Source organism: Pezoporus flaviventris, unplaced genomic scaffold (genome assembly GCF_033815535.1).
Source record: "Pezoporus flaviventris isolate CSIRO_AGI_PZ_B2104156 unplaced genomic scaffold, CSIRO_AGI_Pfla_v1 ptg000037l, whole genome shotgun sequence".
Classification (NCBI taxonomy): Eukaryota; Metazoa; Chordata; class Aves; order Psittaciformes; family Psittacidae; genus Pezoporus; species Pezoporus flaviventris.
Window position 1 is genome coordinate 4,713,241 of NW_026892585.1, and position 24,803 is coordinate 4,738,043.

General features: G+C 43.2%; 1 protein-coding gene across 1 annotated transcript in view; it reads left to right on the forward strand.

Annotated features, from left to right (window-relative positions):
* Nucleotides 1-24,803, forward strand: part of CPNE4 (copine 4) — a 175,498-nt gene that overhangs the window by 64,807 nt on the left and 85,888 nt on the right. Inside the window, exons 2-5 of the mRNA XM_061464554.1 lie at nt 7,407-7,586; nt 14,491-14,562; nt 17,640-17,714; nt 24,037-24,120. Of these exons, the coding sequence (XP_061320538.1) occupies nt 7,407-7,586; nt 14,491-14,562; nt 17,640-17,714; nt 24,037-24,120 (411 nt within the window). The remainder of the gene's footprint in view (nt 1-7,406; nt 7,587-14,490; nt 14,563-17,639; nt 17,715-24,036; nt 24,121-24,803) is intronic.

The following is a 24,803-nucleotide window of genomic DNA, read 5'->3' on the forward strand; positions in this document are numbered from 1 at the left end:
GAAATGATATTTCTTTCCAGAGGAGAATAAACTAAAAGCAGGTATCTGGTGCATTAAGGGGTGGTGTGACTGTGCGTTAATGCATTAGTTGAGTACTTGCTTTTTTTCTCTCATATTTGATCTTTCCTAAATGACTTTGAATGGGAGGGATGCTTTGTACTTTCCATTATCTTTATGAAACCTAGACTTGCCTACGAGGTTGATCTTGACAACAAAATGATCCTAAGGCTCTAGAAACTTCTGTTGTATCTTCCCGAGTGATGTCTTTTGTTCCCTAAAACTGGAGATACCACCAACTCAAAGGTTCACAACCAGTTCAGATCCTTCTTTCTTCATACTGGGAACTGAGCATCACTCCCATCCCAGTTGAAATGACCTTTCTGTTTGGCTCCTGAATAACATGACCATTATTTGCCTGCCTGTATTGCACCCATGGGGTTTTTTGCTGCTTTTCTAACTGTGAGAGCTTGAGGTTTCTCGGGTGAGACTCTGAAATCAGTGCCTGGGAGTCTGCCAAGGACAAGTATAGGTGCTCAAGTGCAAATACTGAGTGTCTGTCTGTACAGACACTCATGTGGCTGTTGTAACTGTATAATATTTTGGGTTTGAGTGGATGAGATAAACTACGTGCAAATACCCATCAACAGTCATACTTCTCTCTCCTTTTAAGAGCTTTGAGTATATAAGGCAAAGTCCATCCAGGAGCTTCTCAAAGAATATCCTGCCTTGGCAAGGGGTTGCTCTAGGTGATCTCCAAAGGTCCCTTCCAACCCTAATGATTCTGTGGGTTTATACATAGTATATAGTATAAATTTTCTGTTTTCTGCTTCAGAGCAATGAAAAGTAACTGAGAAAGTAAAAGTAATTAAGCAGAAGCCAGGCAATGGCCCTGAAAAGAGAAAGGGGCTTTCTTAATGACAGACTTTTCAATTCAGAAATAATAATGCTTTCTTTATGGTAATTCCAGTTGTTTAGACTGGAGCCCCTTGGGGTTGGGGCTGTTTCTATGTATTGGTTTTCCCACTGCTTGAAAGCAGGTCTCTACAGTTGTGACTTGGAGGTTTACAAGCTATCTAATATATATATATGTATATGTAGATACATAAATAAAAGAAACTACTTGCAGGTAATTTCCAGGCTGTTCACATTGATGTTTTGCTGACGTGGGCAAGATTGTGCTTGGCTTTGGGCTCTACAGCCTGAAAAGAGTTAGAGACCTATTGGCTTCTTTTCACTGCTTCGAAACATCAATTAAACTGAAAGTAAGGGCTGTAAATTATGGCAACCTTTGCAATGACTTTTCATTTGTTGGATAAATCTGTGATGGTGTGAAAGCACTGTTAATAATAGTAAAGATTATTACTAACTTCCTCAGGAGCTCCCAAGCAAAGTGCAAATTGCTTTGTGCGTGGTATCGAATCTTCATGGAATGGACTCTATCATGGCAATTTTCAGTCTTGATAAAATTCAGATGACCTAAAAACAATGCTACCCCTTCAAAATGCACATTTTGTCATCTCAGCTGACAAATGTGATTCTTCTCCATTTAATCAGCATTGTATAATGACTGCCACTGAAAAACAGCCAGTTGGTTTTCCCTTGCTGTCCTGTAAAATGGATAGGGAGCCGTGGCTTAATTTGTTGGTCTAAGAACTTGCTAAAAGTCTAACAGCCACAAAAAGCGTGCTTTGGGCTGAAGAGTGGCACCACCCACTCTATTTCATGGAATCATAGAATAGTTCGAGTTGGAAAGGACCTTAAGATCACCCAGTTCCAACCCCCAGTGTAAAGGGATTTGCATGTTTCTGGCTTTTCAGCAGTTGTTTGGGGTTTATTTTTCTGAAACGCTCCAGGAAATGCAACACCAGTCAAAGTTTTCAGACCATAGTTCTGTAGACCAAGGATTTTCCTGAGTTCATGAGACAGCTATAGCCATGTTGACATTGGCCGTGCTAATTCATGAGCCTGATAAGAATTTCCCCTGCAGCATTGGCCCTTTGGTGAGAAGAGAGTGAATTCTCCATGGCCCTTTCACTCTTAGCACCTCAAAGACGTCAAGTCACAACCAGTGAAAATGCTTTGCTTTTGTGCTAGTTACGTGTTTGCTGGAAACATAGTGGAGAGCAAATAGGTACCAGTTATTTGTGAGGGACACTGAGTTCTCCACAGCTGACCTGTGCTAAAGTGTAGCCTTGAGGTGCAGGGCTTCAGGTCCTGTAGATAATTCTGTTTCCCTCGTTCCCAAGGGCATGCTGAGAAAGCTGTCCGGCTGGAGACCAGTAACGAGTGGTGTCCCTCAGGGATTGGTGTTGGGACCGGTCTTGTTTAACATCTCTGTCGCTGACATGGACAGTGGGATTGAGTGCGCCCTCAGCAAGTTTGCCCATGACACCAAGCTGCGTGGTTCGGTTGATACCCTGGAGGGAAGGAATGCCATCCAGAGGGACCTCGACACGCTTGTGAGGTGGGCTGATGCCAACCTCATGGAGTTTAACCATGACAAGTGCAAGGTCCTACAGCTGGGTCGGAGCAATCCCAGGCACAGCTACAGGTTGGGCAGAGAAGAGATTCAGAGCAGCCTGAGGAGAAGGACTTGGGGGTGTTGGGTGATGAGAAAATGAACATGAGCCGGCTTCAGTGTGCGCTTGAGCCCAGAAGGCAACCGTATCCTGGGCTGCATCAAAAGGAGTGTGACCAGCAGGTTGAAGGAGGTGATCCTGCCCCTCTACTCTGCTCTTGTGAGACCTCACCTGGAGTATTGTGTACAGTTCTGGTGTCCTCAACATAAAAAAGACATGGAACTGTTGGAACAAGTCCAGAGGGGGCCACAAGGATGATCAGGGGACTGGAGCACCTCCTGTATGGAGACAGGCTGAGGAAGTTGGGGCTGCTCAGCCTGGAGGAGAGAAGCTGCGTGGAGACCTCAGAGCAGCTCCCAGTGTCTGAAGGGAGCTACAAGGATGCTGGAAGAGGGACTCTTCATTAGGGACTGTAGTGATAGGGCAAGGGGTGATGGGTTCAAACTGAAACAGGGGAAGTTTCAACTGGAGGTGTTGAGGCACTGGAATGGGTTTCCCAAGGAGGCTGTGCATGCTCCATCCCTGGCAGTGTTCAAGACCAGGTTGAACGAAGCCTTGGGTGATATGGTTTAGTGTGAGGTGTCCCTGCCCGTGACAGGAGGGTTGGAACTGGATGATCTTAAGGTCCTTTCCAACCCTAACTATTCTATGATTCTATGATTCTTTAATCACTTGAAAGCCTGGTAAGGTGACAATAAGCTTCTACCTAATCCTTATTTATCCTGCTATATGCAATAGCTTACACTTCATCTAATTTTGATAGAAGAAAAAAAGTCCTCCTGAGGCTCTTTTTCCTCAACTTTTCAGCTAGCAGTTGAAGATAGAGAGGAGATCCACAGCCAGGATTTTGACCACTGAATTACTTCTTTGTCAGTGAAATTTCAGCTAGGCTTGTTTCCTCACTGAAATGACCGTGTGCATCACAGCTCTGCAAAGCTCACTGCTTTTCAGTAGCTCACAGACAAAAGGCGCAGCAAACAGCTTAAGAATCCTGAATTTTAGCATTTATCCATCGATCTTTTGAGATTCCTTTAATTTGATGCTTTCTGGCAGCAGAGACAGGTTTGCTTCAGGAGTGATGATGGGTCCACAGGAAAGCAGGCGGATATTTCTGCTACCCGTCCATCCACAGTGAGCTGTACAGGAAGAAAACAGCTTTCAAACCGAGCTTCCAGGTTTGATTGAGAGGATTCAGAAGGCCCAAAGGAAGAGGCCCTTTTCTTCTCTGTACTTTAAGTCCTGCTGTTGAGATGGCGCTTTACACTGCAGAGCCCTACTTTGGTGTTTGTGTGTCATTCATGCTTCCCCAAGGGGAAGCTCACAGGGTGGCTGCCTCCAGATGGGCCTGCCAAGTAATCCTGGCTGCTCAGCAGGGTGCCTCCTTCTGTGGAGTGACAAGGGCCAAAGAGATGAAGAGGGAAAGCAGCGTGAATCCATCCCGGGAGGTGAAGATGCAAGTCCTTTTCTCTGTATAAATTGTCCTTGAAGGGAAAGTGTGGGTAAAGCTGTATCATGAAGCAGATGTTCGGATCATGGTGTCAGATGAGGCTCTTTTTAAGGTCAATTTTAACTGTTGACACAGCCCAAAGGTGCATGTAGCTGTCAACTGCTTGCTTTGAACGTTCATTCTGCTTTAATAAATTGAAGAAATCCCTTGTTCTGTTAAAATAACAGATGGCTGAAATCCTAAAGCTGTGGGTATGACCCATGTTGAGAAATCTACCTGCCTTCAGGATTAGGTTGCCCAATAGTTTCATGTAGCTGGACCAGAAGTGCAAGTTTCACTTACTTACAGCATGCTGTTGTTGGACTTACGAGCTCTCTTCTGCAAAACAAGGGAGATTTAATGTGGTTGTTGGTGGTGTTCATTGTGCTTTGGAGAGCATTCAAGCTGAGAAGTTCTGGCTTTCTGAATGTTTAGTTGATGAAGCTAGGCAAAGTGAACTGTGTTTTCTTTAAGCATTTGAGCCTTCATCATCCATGCAAGTGGAAATGCTGTTACTGATTTTGGGTGACAACGGGATTAAGCACCTATGACATGAGGCTGACATCTTGTATGGATCTGTGTTTCATGTTATCATGGAACATGACATGGGATTTTGCTTGGAATGAAACAGGTCCAGTATTAGAATAAGTTGTTGTAGTCAAAAACAAGTCAGCTTTTGGGGTTTTGTAATTGTCTGCATCACTGTTGATCATGTCCTCCTTGATGATTATCAGCATGAAACTGCACCTAGCAATGGTATTCTCACTGGTTTTCATTAATGTTTCACACTTCTCCAGTATTTCTAAAGGGATGATGAAGGCTTTACAGTTGAACACCAGAGCAGGAAGACTCAAGAAAGGACAGCCTCTAGTAAGTGGCAGAAGTCAAACAGAGATTATAGCTTGTGTTTAGATAGCATCTTTTGACCTAGAGCTTCCGAGGAGAGTCAGTGGATTTATTGAACTGCTCTCCGTTCACCACTGCTTCTTCATCATGAGTCGAAGAGAGGGAATGGAGCCAGGCTTCCCATGCTGAGGACCTGCCAGATTTTGTAGCTGAAGAGTAGGGTAATTGTGAAATATGCTGACAAAGCAGACTAGAGACACAGTAGACTAACGGGGCTGATGCTACTGCATGCTGCTAGCTGCTGAGGCAGGCATGAAGAATATTATGTCACTTGTGGAGCTGTTGGCATTGTTTCCTTCATATAGTTTTTTCTCGTGTGATCCCGTGCTCTGACATGCAGGATTGATGTATCATCTCAATAACGTGGAAGGACTGGGGTAAGTCAGTGAAATGGCAGTATTTCAGTACGGTGTCTCTCAAGGGAAGGACATCAGTCAATCACAGGCTAGAAAAAGCAAACAGTGTCCGATCACTGTGTAACATGAAGTTCTTAATGTCCCTGTGTGCAGACCTGTGCCTCTGTTTTCAGGCACTTCACTTCCTGAACGGTCATGTACTTAACCTGTGTTGAGCACAAGGGTAGATCTTGCTGCATTTCGCAGTGGAGAAACACACGTTCCAGCAGCAAAGTAGAAATGAGAACCGGTAGCAGGGAAACTTCAGTTAACTTCCTGAGGAGATCTGCCATACCAGTTAAGCAATTACAGTGACGCCATTAAATTACAAGGAATGGGTTTAGGAGATCGCTGTGGCTGCGAAGAAAGATTTCACACTGATCCTTTAAATGTTTTGTTTCTTGGATCTGCTAATGAGCTATTTCATGAGATGACGGCTCTGCTGCAAGTGCATCAAATCACTTTCCGCGTAGACGAGATCTCAGGGACACCCCATTGAAATGACTGGTTGTCTGGCACAGGAATGTTTTATTTGCTAGCAGTAATGGCGATTTCAGGTCACACTGATTGATTGCAAGTGGGGATCAAAACATTTTTGAGACAGGCTAAGCACCTGAATGAAGGTAGCCGGTATCCTTTCTCATTATGCTTTGCATCATTGATATCAGAACCATCATTTTTAGTTGGTCTGAGCAAAGATATGAAGAACTGAATTTGTAAGTAAGGCCACTTTCCTTTTTGTGGTGTTCTCATCTTGGCGTAGTCAGAGCACATTGACACAGCTGTGTGGGAAGACAGCAATGGTAGCATACTGGTTTGCATCTAGTCAAGGACTGGTAGCATCTGTTTGATGATTAGCTAAAGGATTTCAGCTGTTAGAGCTGTCATCCCGACACCTTTGATGAGCATTAAAATAAATCTGTGCTACCAGGAACTGCACGTTTCCCCCCCCCCCTTTTGATTTGCTTGACTCTTTGTGTCCTTGCCGATAACTAGCAAGGCTAATGCATTATAAACTCTGCAAAGCAAAGCAGGCAGCTGTCATTTTTTGCACAGCAGATGTTCCTGATCAGGAATCAGACAGAGGATCTCATCACTCTTCCTCTGAGCAATTTAATTTGTCTATTGCATGGCACACCAGCCACCTCCTGTCTCGTGACTGATGTGCCCAAGTCCTACTTCATTTCAGGATCAGTTCCTTTAATCTTACAGAAATATTAGGGGGTTTTGCCAGTGCCAGAGCAAAGAGAGTGGAGAAAAGGAGATTGCTTCGTTGCTTAAAGTGTCACCAATCAAATGCATCATAATGAAAAGTAGCAAAGGCCTTCTTCAAAAAAGGAACCCAAGTACTACATTTTAAGAGAACTAGAAAGTGCTCGATGAGAACTTTTCTGAAGAAGCAGCAATATAGATTTCATGGTGTTTCTTCAGTAGTTGTAAGGCTCAGGAATAGTGATAAGCAGCATATAATCCATCAGATTCTTGTAATGCAGTGTAGCGAGGTGGAAAAAATGATATGTTTTTAAGAAAAGTTGTTAGCTGTGGCTCCAGTTCTCCACTCCTTAATCACCCAAGTTGTCCAAAATGAATAATTACTGGGGGTTTTGCTTGCTTTTCCACTTAGTTTCATGAAACTGTATCGCTCTGCTGCAGTTTTGCAGTGTTGTTGGGTACTGCTGGACACGTAAATTGTATGGTTATTCTATAGTTAATTTCTCAGTTATTAGTCTGGCACACGGCAGTCATTTTGCCTCGCTCCTAACTGCCCCCTGACTGATCTAGCATACCCAACCAGGGGGGCAGCCATTGCTCACCCTGCAGAGAAGGCAGCAGAACGTGCCCTTTATCTGCCAAAGACTTGCTAAAAGGAGAGCTGGCCTTACCTGGTGCATATGGGCAGCCCCACACGGAACTGCAGTGTCCACAGCCACAGTCGTAGCTGTCAATCCTGGTAAATGAACGCACTGTATTTGAGGAGCTCATTGGTGTCCATCACTGGTACACCTAGAAACCATTCATGGTCTCTTTTCCACTTGGCAGGTTGACAGGACAGAAGTGATCCGCACCTGTATAAATCCCGTCTTCTCCAAGCTGTTCACAGTGGACTTCTATTTCGAAGAGGTGCAGCGGTTGCGGTTTGAAGTCCATGACATCAGCAGCAATCACAATGGGCTGAAGGAAGCAGACTTTCTTGGTGGCATGGAGTGCACTCTTGGACAAGTAGGTATCACCACCATTTTTCCCCTCGTTGCTAATCCCCTGTACGTATGTGAAATATAGCCCTTTGTTAGATGACTGATGGGTGAGATTTGTCATTCATGACAAAACTCTTAATTCCTGCTTTGAACAGGGTAATTAAGAACTTCTGCTGCTTTGATTTACTGCTGTAATATAGCTTCAAGTTAGCCAGTGCTATGAGAAACAGAGCATCTGCTTGGCCCCATACAGCAGAGCTCAGGCTCTTTATACCAGTGTTGAGAAATAGACTCGTTTGGAAGGAAGCTATTGTTCCTAATATTATATGGGATTTAAAGCAAGTTTCAAGTCCAAGGAATGCTTACAGTTATACTTTATTCACACAGGGTAGTGCCTGGTGATTTGGTAGCTAGAGAGATAGGGTTGGGTTCATTCCAGTCATCCAAAAGTTAGGTGTCTAGACTAAGTTACTCTTCTGATTTCCATCTTTAGTTCAGTGGAGAGAAACAGGCAGTTCTAGCAGTTCCATCACAGATTAGGGTAATTGCCTTCAGGAGATACCTGTCTTTTCCCTTCAGTTATCAAGAGAGTCTGGACAGCTGGCTTAGAGTAGATGCCTAACTTTTGAGATTACTAAATTTAAGGGTGGTGAGTCCTCTTCACAGGATCGATATCTAGAAGTGATCAGAGCCAGGTCTGCTGTCAATTCCTATATTGCCGACTGCTAGCATGCTACAGTGCTCCTGGTATCAGAGTTTATTTCCAACTGGCAGACTTGTTGTTATGCTTTGGTCTCATAACACAGGTCCATAATGGCAATGCCAAGGATGGCCTCAGTTTCTCTGAGCTGAGTGTAAATTTGCTCTCCATTCTGTGGTAGCTTGTGTGATGAGACCAAGGGATGCTTTCATCTCAATTAAACTTTGCAATACCTCCACATAAGTTTGTAACCTGAACGTAGTAGCTTGGTGTGGAAGATGCTGCAAAGCTTTTGTCTCCTATTTTCTCACCTTCTGTTGTTGCTCCCTCAACTCCACTGCACATGAATCCCTTTGGTTTTCTTCCCAAGCATGCTGAAAGAGGAAGAGTCCGATCAGTGAGGGAATTAATGTGAAATGCATTGACTAAAGTTCAGTGTAAAAATACCGGTGATTAGGATGTTTACAGTGCACTATAAAGTCTGTTCTTTTTGACAGACTACTTGTGGCCTTAATGAAAATAAGCTATCCTGTAGCACCAAGGAGAATAAGAAACAAAGGAAAAAGTTATTATAATGTTCTTCTTGCTTAATTGGCTTGAACAGGAAAGGGAAAAAATGTCATTGCTGCTGCCTGTAGCATAAACGTCTTTATAATGATTTGATCTCTAAAAATAGCACACAGCTGGGTTGGTTGCAGTGTAATTTTAATGGTAACCAAGAAAAAATAATAACAGTGTGAAATCTGTTTGCAGCAATGTGGCCTGGAGGACTCTGATCTCACATTTAGGCTGGTTTTGGTGGGGTTTTTTTGCCCTCCCCCCTCTAGTTTTTGAACTTAACATCATGCTTATTATCTTCATGGCCTCCTCTGGACTTGGTGGAGGAGGTCCACATCCCTCTTGTGCTGGAGGCTCCAGAGCTGCACACAGTGCTCAAGCAGTAATATTTTAACTGCCATTTGGGGGTACCACTGTATAAAAGTGACGTCTAGCTTTCATATAGGTGCTTCAGATGCTATGAATCAGTTCATCCTTGGTAATGGTTTTACAAATGTTGTCTGTAACTAAGGAAAGTAAATTCTTCCGCTTCTCCTTCCCTTTTACTTTTCCCCTTTCACAACATTAGGAAAAGTTTTCAAGCACTCCACTCACCTGGAGGATTCCAGCTGAATCCCCATCTAATCACTGAAGATTTTGTCCTTCTGTTCCTTTGTGGTTGCTCACAAGAAGTGTGGTTGCTTCAAGGAGCATAGCATAGGATAGATTTATTGGGGGGTTTCTTATTTAGTAGGTTGGATTTTTTTGTCCATCAAAGAACAATGGAAAAAACGTCCTAGATGGACAAACACTGCCAGAAATTGAAATTGGATAGCCTAATTTCCATGGTATATTCAGCTGAGATAGCAAAACCAAGTCCTTTTCTATTTATGTTTTAGGTTTAGTTTATGTCTTATGGTTTAGTGCCTTCATGTGTTCTGAGCCTCTCTAATGCTCTCATCACAACTGTGCATATTCCAAACTTTATAAAGCATTGAGATTGCATTACTTAGTACAGCAAGGGCTCAGCCTTTCTAACTTCAGTTAACTCCTGAAGCACACAGGAAGGTGGCTTAGTTTGACTCTGCGGTTTCACCCAGAAATCTCAGCCTGATCTTTAAGAGCTCACCACAATTACTTCAATGAATAATCATTTTCTGTCGAGCCCTAAACAAACATACATTGCCATGACATTCTTGATTACTGCTCAACTTGTGCCTGCAACAGCGCGAAGGTACAGGAACCAGCTTACATGCTGTGAGCCATCGCAGGTCTGCAGGGTGGGAATAGCCTTTGTGCCTTTTCTTCCATTGCTTACCAGGGCTGGTCTTTGACATTTTCAAGTGGTGATTTCATTCCTTGTTTGGTTTCTTATCATTTACACAAGTGTTAAAATACTGCTACAGTTCACAACTCCCCTGCTTGCTCAACTAGCATTTTGCTTTTAGTTGACTAGAGAGTGCAGAGAGCTGCAGAGATGTAAATCTTTTCCTGCCAAGAACCTTTCCAAGTATTGTTTAGAGAGTTCAGATTTCCCATACACACATTTATGTATAAATGATATTGGAAATCTTCTTTCACCATAATGAGTATTATTGTTTCTTCTGTGCTTTTAATAATACGTGCCATTAGCAGATTATGCACTTGAAAATGCTGACTGATTATTAGCTCCGTTTCAGCCATTGCAAATCCCCTTGCTCTTGAATTGGAGAAAGGCTAAAAGAGCCATGATTGCACCTGAATTAATTATATTAAAGTAGTCTGTATGGGAATGTTTGCTTAATAGGCTGTTGACTGCTTCCGTGGTGCAAAAAGCATGGGACCAGTGTTCTCAAGGTGTTTGAATTCCTGAATCTCATTAGATTTCTGTATGCCTCCTGAAGTATCCGAGTACCTTTAAATAGCTGGCCTTTGATCTCCTCCAAATGAAGTTGCTCAATTCATTAGCGGGATGAATAATGTACTTTATTAGATAGGAATGTCATTTTTACCAGGGCTGACTCAGAGCACAGACTAATCAGCAGTGCAGCACTTTCTCTAACTTTACCTATTCAAACACCTCAGGTATCTCTTGGTTTGCTGTTGCAGCCTGATCTCTGCAGCTGTAAGATTTTCAGTTCTAGATGAATATTGCTGGGAAAAGTTAATGGAATTACTTGCACAGTTTGTACTGCTTTGTTTTTACCTACTTTATCTTCTTCTGCGAATGACTGTGGCAGTCTTTAGAAAAGTAATTCAAAGTTTAGTTTGCTAATATAAGGAGTTGTTATTATTGTGACTAATTCTGAAAGGGCTGTTACCCCTAATTAAATTCAAAGACCTTTTAGGCTATTGATAAGCTATTTCCTGTAATAAGCTTATTTCCTCTTGTGGTAGGGATAGCTTTTTTTCTCAGTATGCTGTTTTGATTAACTATTTTCAGATACAGGTCTTCAACAAAGACAGAAAGAGGTGTAATTCATCTGTAAATAGACTGTGAGCTGATCAGTACTATAGGGAAGAGTGGCGAGTATGGTATAAAAAGTGTCATGTGTGATAAAACTGGCTCTTCCAAAAAGAAGGAATTGCGTGAGCAGTTGGACAGAATGAAACTTCCTTCATTGTGGACACATATATCTGAACTTGATGCCTTGCAGTGGATTTCTTGGTACCTGTGAAGGGGTGAACTCATCAACCAAACCTTTTTCATGAGAGCAGTTATGTCACTGGCATCTGCCTGCTGCCTGGTCTCTCTTCATGTTGAAATGTAGCACACTTGATGCATCTTTGACTATCTGCCATGATTCGTGTGAATTATTTGGGGGTTCAAAAGTGGCTGGGGCATGGGTAGAAAAATAGACACAAGCATGTCAGAGTTGTACAAATCCTGCTTTGTCAAAACTGGCTAAAGGTGACCACGCAAAGAAGGAGAGAGTTTCTGCACTGGGAGACAGAGCCACCTCAGTCCTTCATTTGGGAGATGTTACAGCTGTGACAAAAGGTTCTTTAAGGGTGGTACTGATTTTTACACGAGAAGGGCAGAGCTTAAGAGAGCATGTATCGTAACTAGTAAAGACTTTTGATATGGTTATGTCCTGACTTTTACATGTCACAATCCTTCTCTCACTGTAGTCAGCTGTTGTTTTAGAAAGGCAAGGTGGCTGTATTTTGCTGAGCTCTCTGCACTTGGAGCCTACAATTTCACAAGTACCTGTCTCACTTTTTGAATCCAAGCAACGTTGAGCACATCATGGTGCAAGCAAAAAGCCAAATAAAACAGTGATTGGAACACCAAAGACAATGGGTTCTTCCCTGAAAATGTGGAGGACAGCCCAAGAAGGCTTAAAGAGCGTTCATCCTCTCACTGCAAGCAGTGGGGTAGAGAGGATGCCAGTAAGGTAGACCAGTAAGATAGATAAAGTGGGTTTGGAGCATATAATGCTTTAATAGCTGTTAGTTAATTTAACTGGATGAGGACAACTGACGCTGTATTACAAGGGTTTGAAGAATCCCCTCTGAAAAGGAACATGTTTGTTCCAAACCAAAGTGAAAATACAGCTGAGGTAAGGTTTGAAGACTCAGTCTTGTCAGTTTAGGGTATTAACTGAGTCCATCTGAAGACACTAAAACATAACTAATAACTGAGGCAAAATCCTTGGAAAAGACGACTTCAGGGCACAGAATTAGCCCTCTCCGAACATTAAGGAAGGAGGAGGAGGCAGAGCTGTGGTACTGTGAAATGTAAATCACATCACAGAGAAAGGTCAAACAGGAAGAACATGCTTCCTTGTTGACCTCAGAAACACCACCACAGGGAGATGTACACACTGTTGTGAACAAAGTGATGCCACGTTTCGAGAAAGCTGCTGGTTTCTAAGTGAAGTACACCACTTGGGAAGGACATGCATAGTGTGAGCAAAACGATGAGAAGATGATCTCGGGGAGGTTCAGTAGATGATGGGTTTGTAGTACCACAGAGGAAGATGCGTGGACTAGCACTCCATAAACATGAGGCTTTAAGGACACTAGTGCATGAGTTAATGTGATGCCAAAACCATGGACAAGGCTGAAAGCTTACAGTGGTCGTTCTGCAGCTAGAGAGGTAGTTCCCCTGCAATTTGAAAAGATATAAATTGAAGCAGTCCCTAAGAGAGATGGGGAAAATGATGCTTCTTGAATTAGAAACCCTATCAAGCCGCAGAGCTGATCAGGGACCAACATTCACTGAAGGGCACTTAAATAAATGCCTAGAGAGGAATGTGCAGATTTTTGCAAGGTGTTTGCTGGGTTTGCCTGGGGTACAGTTCATTTTCTTCACAGTAGCTGCTATGGGGTCATGTTCTGGATCTGTGCTAGAAACAGTGTTGATAGTTCAGGGATTTTTTAGCTACTGCTGAGCAGTGCTTACAGAGTCAAGGCCTTTTGTGCTCCTCACCCCATCCCAGCAGTAAGCAGGCTGAGGGATGCAGAAGGAGTTGGGAATACAGTCAGCTGGGGGTACAGTCAACTGACCAAAGGGATGCTCCACACCATATGACATCCTGCTCAGCAATAAAAGGTGTGGGAAGAAGGAGGAAGTGGGGATTGTTTGGAGCGCTGGCGTTTGTCTTCCCAAGTAACTGTTAGGTGTGATGGAGCCCTGCTGTCCTGGAGATGGCTGAACAGCCGCCTGCCCGTGGGAAGCAGTGAATGAATTCCTTGGTTTGCTTTGCTTCTGTGCACAGCTTTTGCTTTACTTTACTGAGATAAACTGTCTTTATCTCAACCCACGGATTTTGTCACTTTTAACCTGCTGATTCTCTCCCCCATCCCACTGGAGGGTGGTGCTGAGCAGACAGCTGGGGTTAAACCATGACCCAAGGGCTGGTGAAAGATCCAAAAGAGGCATTTTTGGAAGTGGTGTGATAACCACGTTTCTTTCCTTGATATATCAGCATCGTTCTAGGGGGTGTTATTAGGGAAACAGTGTCTACATGTACCACTGCTCTTTGGTGGGAGATTGCTTTCCAAACTTGAGGTTGAATCATGTATAGTGTGAAGGACTCTGCACTGGGAAAAGTGAACACATTTGATGGCGATTGAGTCTGTGTAAAAGACATTTGGATCAAGGGAAAAATGCTAGAAAAAGGAAAAGACCGGGTGCTCTTTGCAATCCTGAAAAGCATTGGGTCTGCTAGGAGAAAGTTAAGCAATTGTGCAAGTCTTTATAGGAGCAATACCATCTGGAGAAGAATTAACACAGAGATGCTGGGAAATGATTGTTCAGCTAAAGCTGTTTGAGTATCCCAACTGGCAAGGAAGAGATACAAAGGCTTCTTCAAGCTGTGTACTGTGGAGGGAAACTTGTGCTTAACCTAGCTGTCTCAATAACTAAATGTGGGGTTCCTGTAAGAAAGTCCAGTGGGCAGAAGAGGCCAGTCTGAGTAAACAGTTTGAGTCATTGAAGGAGTTACTCTATTCAACTCAGTGAACTGTGTTCTTCCTGTTCTGCTTGGTCCTGTCTGCTTGCCTTGTCCTTCCACTGAGTCCTGTCTGCAGGCTTCCTGGGGAACTTGCTTCTCAGTCATGGTTTTAGTAACTCTGTGCTAACTCTGATCGTGGATTAAGGCACTACTTTGATACAAAAGAAAAGCAACATAAAAATGAGATTACAACAAGCCATGTATTTACTACAGCTTCGGGCTTATTTCCCTTTGTTTTGATTTTTGTGCAGATTGTTTCTCAGAGGAAGCTCTCCAAGTCCTTACTCAAACATGGGAACACAGCAGGAAAGTCATCTATAACAGTAAGTCCATCTTAAATGCACTCTTGGTTTCCTGTTATGTAGAAATATCTGATGTGACTAATTATCCCTAAAAGCATCCTGCTAAGTCACCAGAACAACCCTTGATGGAGCGATTATTTAACAGATAATTACGTTACAAGCATCTGACAAATGCTTGTAAGGAAATGGCAACAGATAATGTATGATTTGCATGAAAGCCACAATACTTATTACTACTACTTTTAAGTACTTTGACAGCAGGCAAGTTGTACCACTCAATTACTTTAAGTTGAAGGTCTAGAACCTTCAGAAGCTCAGTTTGACCCATTCTGACACACGCAGGAGTCTGTTGTTTCTCAGCCCTTGGGCTTTTTGCAGTTCCTAAACCCAAGAAACTAGCAGAGCAGACACACACACATGCACCCAACACCACCAAATGCAGAAGGTTGATGAGATTAGGTATTTTAGCTGCGTTGTAATGCAATTACAGGCTGGGTAGTTATAGTCCCGTGTGTATCTTGAAATCTGCAAATCAATGTATTACCTCTCTTTCATCTTTCTCTTTGCTGGCTTGTTGGGGAGATCAAGCTTGTCTGCACCGAACCTAGCATGCTTGTGACATTTGCAGCTCTGCATTAAGACAAAGACTGTACTAAAATATTCTGCTTTGGGGATCTCTGCTCTGTTGCCTCATGGGGTTGAGAAGGGCTTTTTTTCCTTGATGTGCAATTAGCCAGATGGGTTTCTTTTGGCTTGACTGTTTAGATTTTTTCCTGCCTTCAACCACACAAGAGACAGCAGACTGTGAGAAAATGCTTCCTGAGAGCCCAGGGGAATCTTCTTTCTTAGATGTCTTCCTTGTTCCTTGGAGAGGAAGAGATTTGTTTTAATGCATAAGGTAAAGTCATGTTTGATCTGGGCTTGGAAAGGAATTCCCCACTCATCTGGCTGAGGAGAATCAGGAGAGCATTTTGCTTCCTAAATAACTTGGTTTGGCTTTCCTGCTGGCATTATCTGGGCGTACTTTATCTCATCCGCCTTCATAGTGTTCTGCCCCCCTCCTGTTCTATGAGGGACACAGAGGAGTCTAGTCTTGTGAAAACACAAATGCTCTGGTTCATCTAAAATCGTTAGGCTTGTAACTAGAGTGTTCTGGGAAAAGTTAATGCTCTGTGATACACAAAAGGTGAAAGAAAATGAGTTAATAGTCCCTGCTGGCCTAACACTGGATGATAACCGTGCAATATGGACCTTAGTTACTTGCTTTGGCTTCCAGCCAGTAGAACTAAATTGTTGACCGTGCTTGAATGGGAGAAAACTGAACTCAGACAAGAATTATTGTGTGAAAAGTTTGCTGTCCCAACAGAATAAATCAGGATGGATTATTTCACATTATTTCAGGACCTGGGGACATACCTGGTAACCACCTCCTGTGTGCCTGTGGGATGGTACTTGCATGCACACTTAGGCATCTGTGCCCCTACATGGCTGAGTGTGAATATACCACAGGTCACTGCTGTGAGGTGTCGCAGCCAGAGGGGATTTTACTCCATTCAATTTGTTGGTAATTATAACATCAACTTTTAATTACTGGTTTGGGCATTGAGGAACAAATATGGCAAAAACTCTTAGGGAAAACACCTTTTCTCCCACTTCCCTGTACTCAGTGCCAGTTCAGGCACCTCTCCCAACCCCCTTCCTTCATAGTTTCCACTCCCTTTGCCTTCCGTTCATGCTATGCTCAGTCCCTTTGGTGAGGTGATGGGTGGCACAGGTCAGGATCAGAGCATAGGAAATCTACTTTTCTACTACGCTGTTTCTTACTCATTTTCTCAGCTCTGCTGAGAGGGCTTGCACACAGGCCCTGATCCCTTTGGGGGCATCCCTGCTCCAACATAGGCTTAGCTGTGCCCTCAGAGATACGTCCTCTGGCATGGAGCACCTCCTTCCAGGAGTGCGTCTCCACTCTGATCCCAGCAGCGTTCCTTTCTCCATACCTCTTCCTGGATCTTCTTCAGGGTGAACTCACAGGGCTCCTACTGCTGTTCCCTTTGTGCCTCCTGCCTCTAGGAGCTTCCACCCTTTCTTAACTGTGTTCACACAGAGGTGCTGTATTGCGCCGCTGATGAGTTGATGTTTCGGCGTGCCAAGCCAGCTGTGGGGCTCACATCTCCTTGCACAGGTCACCCCTGAAGCCTCTGCTACCAAAACCCTGCCAGTTATGCCCAGTGCAGAGTCTAAGTTAGTTTCTGCCAAAGAAACTCCGTGAGGACCTGCAGTCCATGTGGTGGAGATGGTCTGAGCCTAGCTGGGAAGCTGATGCGGCTTCCAAATGTGTGGCTGTGGGTATAAAACACCTCGGAAGCAGGTTCTTCTGGGCAATTTAATCTCTGGAGATGATATTTATAATAGAGAAAAATCTTATAATGTGTTTTTTTTCAAAGAACATAGTGAAATATCCCAGGTTTGGTTAATACCTTCTCTCCACTGAAGCATTTTAATGGCTGTTTTGGTTGGGTTTATTGGGGTGGGGGGGTTAGCAGCATTGCACAGCACAGTGACTGGTATCATTAGCAGCATAGTTTCCACCACCTGAAGGAATCACACTATGTTACTTTAGTGTTACTTTCTTCTGGCCCAGTCTACAGTGAATGGTTTTGCCACTGTAGCTATTGCAGAAAAACTCTACCAGGAGCACTCCTCTAATGTGAATGTGCCTTTCATAGCAACTAATGACAGGTGACTTTGCTTCTTTTTCCATTTAGCTTACCAAATTATGCTGAAGCATTATTTTTTCCTGTCTGAGGAAAAGTACTTGATCAGAGGAAAGGGGTCCCTGATGGATGTTGATGTCTGTACATTGACAGGTGACTGACAAGACATAGTTGAGTGATACAGAGTGATTTGGGGTTTGTAGGCTTAAAACGGTGGCACCCATCAGCTGAGGAAGGGATTCACCGAATGCTCTTAGCGCTGATTGCGAAGGGAAACATTAACTCATGCCATGCTAATGGGGTCTACAGCCTTCACACTGGGCAATGGCACCTTTCTCCCATGTCATTCCACTATGCAAAACTCAAGTGCAGCTTTCCATTTAGGTGATTGCCGAGGAATTGTCTGGCAACGACGACTACGTTGAGCTTTCCTTCAGTGCACGGAAATTGGATGACAAGGTAAGCTGCTTGGTATTAACCTCACTGAATGACATAAGAATGCCTGCAAATAGAATTTGATGAGCTTTTCCCTGATGGATCTTTTCTGGCCTTCTATTATGAAACACAACAGAGATTTCAGATGAATGTTCACAGTGAGGCTTTCCGCAAGTTACAAAGTAATTAAACAAAAAATAATCAAGGGAATCTAATTAAAACCAAGACAGTTAATTACACTGTAACCGAGACAGTTTAATCATTTAAAATGCCACACATCAGAAGTGCTTAGAGAAGTGAACTTTCTGTAAGCAGTCAAAGATGTTGTACTTGAAGCCTCTTAAAATAAAGCTTGAAAACTTCCTAAGAGCTGAGTCATGATGTACATTTGGTTCAACAAAATGTAGCTGGAATGTGAGAAAAAGGTTCTTGCAGATTTGTTAATAACTTTTTCCCTCTTTAATAAGAAGACTCCCCACTGACTCGAACAGTGCTCTTCTTTATGAGCTCTACCCATCTCTGAAAATAGCTGTTGTTGTTTAATAACATAAACATATATTAAGCCTTTCAAGCAACACTGCTTGAGGTGCTTGTAAGCTGACTGCTTGTAAAGAACACTGTTCTTTCAGTGTAATAGCAGACATAATTATTTGTGGGAATCCGGGGGGTGTTTTTGTATATAGATGTCATAAGACTATGATCCTAATAGGGCTTTACATATAATTGGATATAAGGAGGAAATTCTTTCCTGTTAGGGTGATGAGGCACTGGAATGGGTTGACCAGGGAGGTTGTGACTGCTCCATCCCTGGCAGTGTTCAAGGCCAGGTTGGACGAGGCCTTGGGTGAGATGGTTTGGTGTGAGGAGTCCCTGCCCATGGCTGGGGGGTTGGACCTTGATGATCTTAAGGTCCTGTCCAACCCTAACTATTCTATGATTCTATGAATGATTACAGTTGTACTGGATCACAGTATCTACCATTCTTACATATAAAGCTGCTTCTAATTAGAGGCATATGGTCATGCTATACAAAAGTTTCTGATTCTGATGATCCAAGCATGTGTTTGTGAAATGTGACATTGTGAATAGCTTAAAATCAAATCAGTGAGAGTACTTTTGGATACAGACATCAGATTGTCAAAACCAGGCCCTAGCTGATGAATAGTATTTCTGGTCAAAGCTGCCAGAAAATCTCAGGTGAGCAGAAAACACCCAAGAAGATGAATAACAGTGGAATTTATGTGGATCACGCAGGTACATAACGTTCCCATGCTCAGGATCATTAACAATCCTAAATGATCAGGACCTGAATTTGCTTCTCATGTGAAAGGTGAACAACCTTCTTCTTCAGTTGCTGGAGTCTTAGTGTTTCTGAATCGCGGAATTGATTTAGGTGTCAAAATGTAGATTTAACAACCTCTCTGTAGACAGCCATCTTTAGGTGTGATTTCCAAAGTTGTATGCAAGTCCTGCTCCACATGCTGTCACATCTAGGAAAAAGGAAAGAACATACAGAGCATAGGGAGGTTCTGCTTGGTCGTTCCTTTTCCACAAATGTAAAATGTGATCTGATAGAAATTGTGATTTCTCATGGCTTTTGTTGGTAGAAATTAAAGGGATGCTGCCAGAGTGCTCTTCTGAGCTAGTGTTGTCTGGGCAACAGCTTTAGAGAGGGATGGAAACCCTTTATGGGTGTAAGTTAAGGAGGATCATTTTGAAATACTGCAAGAATATTGTCACTCTTGCCATTTTATCATGTCCAGGCAAGGTGAGCTTCATTAGGTTGCCCAAAGAAGGTGTGAATACTACATCCGTGGCAGTGTTCAAGGCCAGGTTGGATGGAGTCTTGGGTGACATGGTTTACTGTGTGCTGGCCCTGCCCATGGCAGGGATTTGGAGCTGGATGATCTTAAGGTCTTTTCCAACCCAAACCATTCTACGATTCTATACCAAATTCCTGAGTGATGCAGTGTGCAACTCAAACAATGACTTTGTGTGTGTTATCTGAATCAAAACTCTTGTCTTCAACTGGTAAAAATCACTGGAAGCCTGTTCCAGTTGAAAGAAACCTTTCAGTTTCCTCCAATTAGGGATGTAGCTCTAAACCTGGCTGGACCTTGGCCTACCTCATTTGTAAGAAAAGGCTTTCGGTATGGCTCACAGTGAGCTTTGACATCAGCACTTGCAAGGCACTGTTAGTAATTGCTGGTATTAAGGTCTGAAATTACTTAGGTTGCATAGTTTAGCCATTGATGAAAAAGCGTGGGTGCTCCAATGTCACATAAAGGTCAGTTCATCAGAGAATAGAGAAGGGTCTCTCTTGTCAGACCCTGAACATCATTTTGCATGGCTTTCCCTACTCAGAGAAGACCTGAGTAGAGATGTAACATCAGAGAAACAAACTGAGGGCTGGAACTGGCCTTGGAGTCTCCTGAAAGACAGGGAAAGCCTGTGGAAGCAATTGTTCTTGCTCTGCTACGCAGGGTCACCTTTGTTATCCCAGGGATTCCTGTGCTGGTAGCTATCGGGGTGGCAGAAGACACCTAATGAATCCTAACGTCTCACAGCTTGCAGATAAGGGAAGGCGGTGAGGGAGGTTCTGGATGTGCTTTAAAGATAGAAATCAAAATAAATCCCATCCATATTACCATAAGACGTATCTTGAATGGTCCTTGAAAGAGGATCCAGATTGTGGTCCTTAAGCATTCGAGTTTCCTTCACTAGAGAAAAAGATGTGAACAGCACGTTTTTGACAGATTTAACAAGGTTTGTTAATATAACTTAACAGACAGACTATGTTTGTTGGCTGTATTATTGGGGTGGTTTTCACTCCCTCCACATAAAACTGCAAGAGGTTTAGAGAATCATAGAATCATAGAATAGTTTGGGTTGGAAAGGACCTTAAGATCATCAAGGTCCAACGCCCCTGCCATGGGCAGGGACACCTCACACTAAACCATCTCACCCAAGGCCTCGTCCAACCTGGTCTTGAACACTGCCAGGGATGGAGCATTCACAACCTCCCTGGGCAACCCATTCCAGTGCCTCACCACCCTCACAGGAAAGAATTTCCTCCTTATATCCAATCTAAACTTCCCCTGTTTAAGTTTGAAGCCGTTACCCCTTGTCCTATCACTACAGTCTCTAATGAAGAGTCCCTCCCCAACATCCCTATAGGCCCCCTTCAGATACTGGAAGCTGCTCTGAGGTCTCCACGCAGCTTCTCTTCTCCAGGCTGAACAGGCTCAACTTCCTCAGCCTATCTTCATATGGGAGGGGCTCCAGTCCCCTGATCATCCTTGTGGCCCTTCTCTGGACTTGTTCCAACAGCTCCATGTCCTTTTCATGTTGAGGACACCAGAACTGCACACAATGCTCCAGGTGAGGTCTCACAAGAGCAGAGTAAAGGGCACAACCCAAGCAAAGCCAACTCCATTTTTCCTGTAAGGCGGCAGAAACATTCATTGACACATCATAGGAAAGCCACGGGTATGAAAGTTTCCTTTGGTGAAGTGACTTTGCAGAGATAAGGGTGTATTTTTTATTGCAGTGCTTGTTTGGAAGGTACAGCCGCATTTTCACGTTTCATTGGAGCCCTGTCTGCTCAGCTGGCACGTCTTTGTTTCAAGAGATCCACTGAGAACCCTTCACAGTGGAACAGTAACTTTTGAGAAGGTTCTATTGCAATAATAGCTGTGTCACAATTTCCATAACAAGCAGCTATGTTTTGATGATAGCTATAATAAATAACGAGCACTGGGGCAGGGAAACTGCTTTTCCTGGTCTGAAAGAGGCAGTTATCATTGCTAAGGGGAGATTCTCCAGCAAATGGCAGCAAACTACAGGCTAATGCTGCTCTTTTATATATATCAAAGTTTAAGCCTTGTACTTGTGTTACTACTGTGTAACTGCTGCACGTACTGAAAGAACAACGTGCATTCTACCACTAGCAAGTACATTAATCATTTAAACATTATTAAAGTAGCAAAGCATTAAACCTTTATTGCTGCGATTCTTCTTCGAGAGGCTATGCCTGAGAGATTATGTAAAGCTGATAGATTCAGCATAACAGTAAAAAAGCTTTGAAAACATGCATAGCTACCAAAGCAAAATGTTTCTTCAGCTTATCGTCTTGGAGTTGTTAACAAAGCATCTTCCGTATTGAAGGATGTTTTGTTTGTACCTTCGTTCTGAAAGGAATTAGGCTTTGGCTTTCCATTCAAGGAGGGTGATACATGGTACTATGCAGCATTAATTCATTTTAGGTGGCATTGCCTTGGTAGCTAAAACCAGATTATTAAGAATGACTCCCCTTGTGCTAAAATGCTGTTTCAGCTTTCAGGATACTCAGCTGGGAATGCTACACAAAATCCTGGTTTCCTTTCTGAGCCTTTCTGCACTCCAGGGTGCATTCTCGGGACGTATCATTTTGAGGTGTTTCCTTTCAGATAACTTTTCTTATCAAGCTTAGGTTTGATGAGAATCTGTTAACATTAGGCTTATAGTCAGCTTTAATCAGTGCACTTACCTGTGAGAAGAGGTAGCTCAATCTTTTTTATCCCTCTGTGCTCCAGATTTATGGCATTTCTAAGATTAAACCAATAGCCTCAGTCTCTGCTTGTTCTCTTCACTACGCAGTAGTAATCTGGCAGAACTGGATCACCAAAGCCCCTTATATACTGGCAGTTACAAGTGCTGAATAGAGTGCAGAGACTAAATCTACATCACGGCCTTAAGGCAAGCTCTGGAGTTACAGGATCTGTTGGGGTTTGTGCTCATTCTACACACTTTCACGTTAAATGTCCTATAGCCGTGTAATTGAAACACATAGGCAAACCCATGACTTTGTTGTTCAGAGCTCCACATTAAGATTTAATAAATACATATGCACATGCTTTGCAGCAGTTCTAAACGTACCGTTACCTTTCCTCTAGTATGAAAAGAAACAGATCATTCATAGAACAGCACTCTGAAAACAACACTGGTACGTGTCATCTTTATGCATGGAAAAGACTTCAGGTTGCTTGAGCGTTGCCCGAGGCTTCATGATCTGCAGGACTCCCTTTGTTCTCCAGGCATTCAAATTCATGGGGCCCTTTTCAATACCCTGATTTATTTGCTTATTTTGCAGTTCTGGAATTGTAATAATGCCCTACAGACAAAATGATGTGCTCAGACTTTTGCTAGCATCTCATCCAAAGGTGTTCCCATCCCAGTGTCTATTCAGCTAGTCAAATATAAGTATGGTGGGCATTTGGTGAGGAGTCAAAATTGTAGGACTATGCATATTACAGTCATTTTTACGCTAAAGCTTTTCTAGAAATACTAGAGGAGCAGAATTCCTCACTTCCCCAGGCTGATGTGGAAGCCTCTGGTTTTGGATATGACCTATGGAGAAGAACAATATTCATATGCATAAAGTTAATCACGTGGTTCTTTTGAAGAAGAAAGTAAAGGGGGGAGTTGAAACTATGGGAAGTGGGCTGAGTCCATTTGAATCCTGCTCTTGCAGCGTTGTGCTGTTAGAAATCTGAGTTGGCTGGCTTCCCCCCTCCAGCTATGGAGGGCTAACATCCAGCTACACTCCCACCCCCAGCCAGCATGGCCACAAGAAATGAGATGTTGTTGAAACAAAAGGTGCTTTGGCCAGACTTAAACAGAAAGCAACTTAATTGAGGTTTGTGTAAGAATGCTCAGGGTTGTCAGCTGGATGCATTATAAGAAGGCATTCTGCAGTGCAGTGAGCATAGTTAAGAGATTTGCTGGTTCTTAAGAGATGCCAAGTAATTTTATGTATTCCCCTGCTCTGTCATCTTAACATGGACCCTGTTATCACACCCTAGAGAGGACTTGCTTCTCTAACCTCTAATCCATCTTGACAGTACTTGTATTAGTTGGTAGCAGCACATCGTGGCCAATTAACCACTGTTTTGAGAGGGTGGGTGAATAGTACCCACTGTAGAATCTGCTTCAAAGGGTCTTGCATGATAAAACTGATGTCAAAAGACCAAACAGGTATGGAGACGGAAAGAAACAAGCTAGATGGATGAAGGAGCTGAAGCTCAGGAACCTGGCCTGGGTGTAAGAAAGGAAAAGGCTGTAAAATGGCATTTTACAGTTCTGCCTGCCAGGAGTGCAGTTAAACTGAGGACAACAGCAGTGCCATGGAAATCCTGGTGGAACAAGGACAAGGATGAAATATTACTCAGACACACCCAGAGGTCTCACTAAAGCCATGCTGGCTGTCCTTTTTCATTAGCAGGCAGGGGAGCACCAGCACAGTGTGCCTGGAAGGCTAAAGGAAAATCAAGTCTCAGGAGTTAACCTGTCCTATATTTTATTTTAGGACTTTTTCAGCAAATCTGATCCTTTCCTGGAGATTTTCCGAGTGAATGATGATGCAACCCAACAACTTGTTCACAGGACTGAGGTAAGGAATAGGGTTGGATTTACATTCCAAGGACACAGGTGGGCTGTCAGAAGGAATAGTTTATGCTCCTCATGTCACAAAAGGCATTACAAGCACCCACATTTCAAAACACTTCTATCTGTCGTGTAATTATTGGCTAATGGGTATCAGGTCTTGACTTATGCCCATGAGAGTAAGGGAAGATGGTACTGAAGCCAAAGATCCAAATGTGGTTAAACTGAAAGATGCTCTGTTTGAAGGTCAGGAGTTCTACATATTATGTTTAGCCCAAATCATGCTACAGAGGGGATCATATTTTTGCTGTTAATACTATATTGCATTTTCTCTACCTCATCCCAGGATGCTAATGTAAATCTGGGTGCTTTACATTAGTATCCTATGTCCCAGTGCCATTATTGCTTCCATGGTATTGCCTGGCACTGTCTTCAAAGCAGCTTTTAGGGGTACAGGCTGGAGCTGTATTTGGGATTATGAGCCTGTCTGTTATGGATCCCATAAAGTCTTACTTGCAAGGCAGACCATGTGTGTGTAAATCAGTGCTGCTTATCCACATTGACCAGTCCTGCATCTCTTCCGTGGCTTCCAGTTCAGTGATGTATTCTACGACCTTTCCCTTGTGAATTATGCTCCCCCTGAAGCATAGCAGTACTGGGGCAATCTCTGCACCATGATCTGTGCATGGG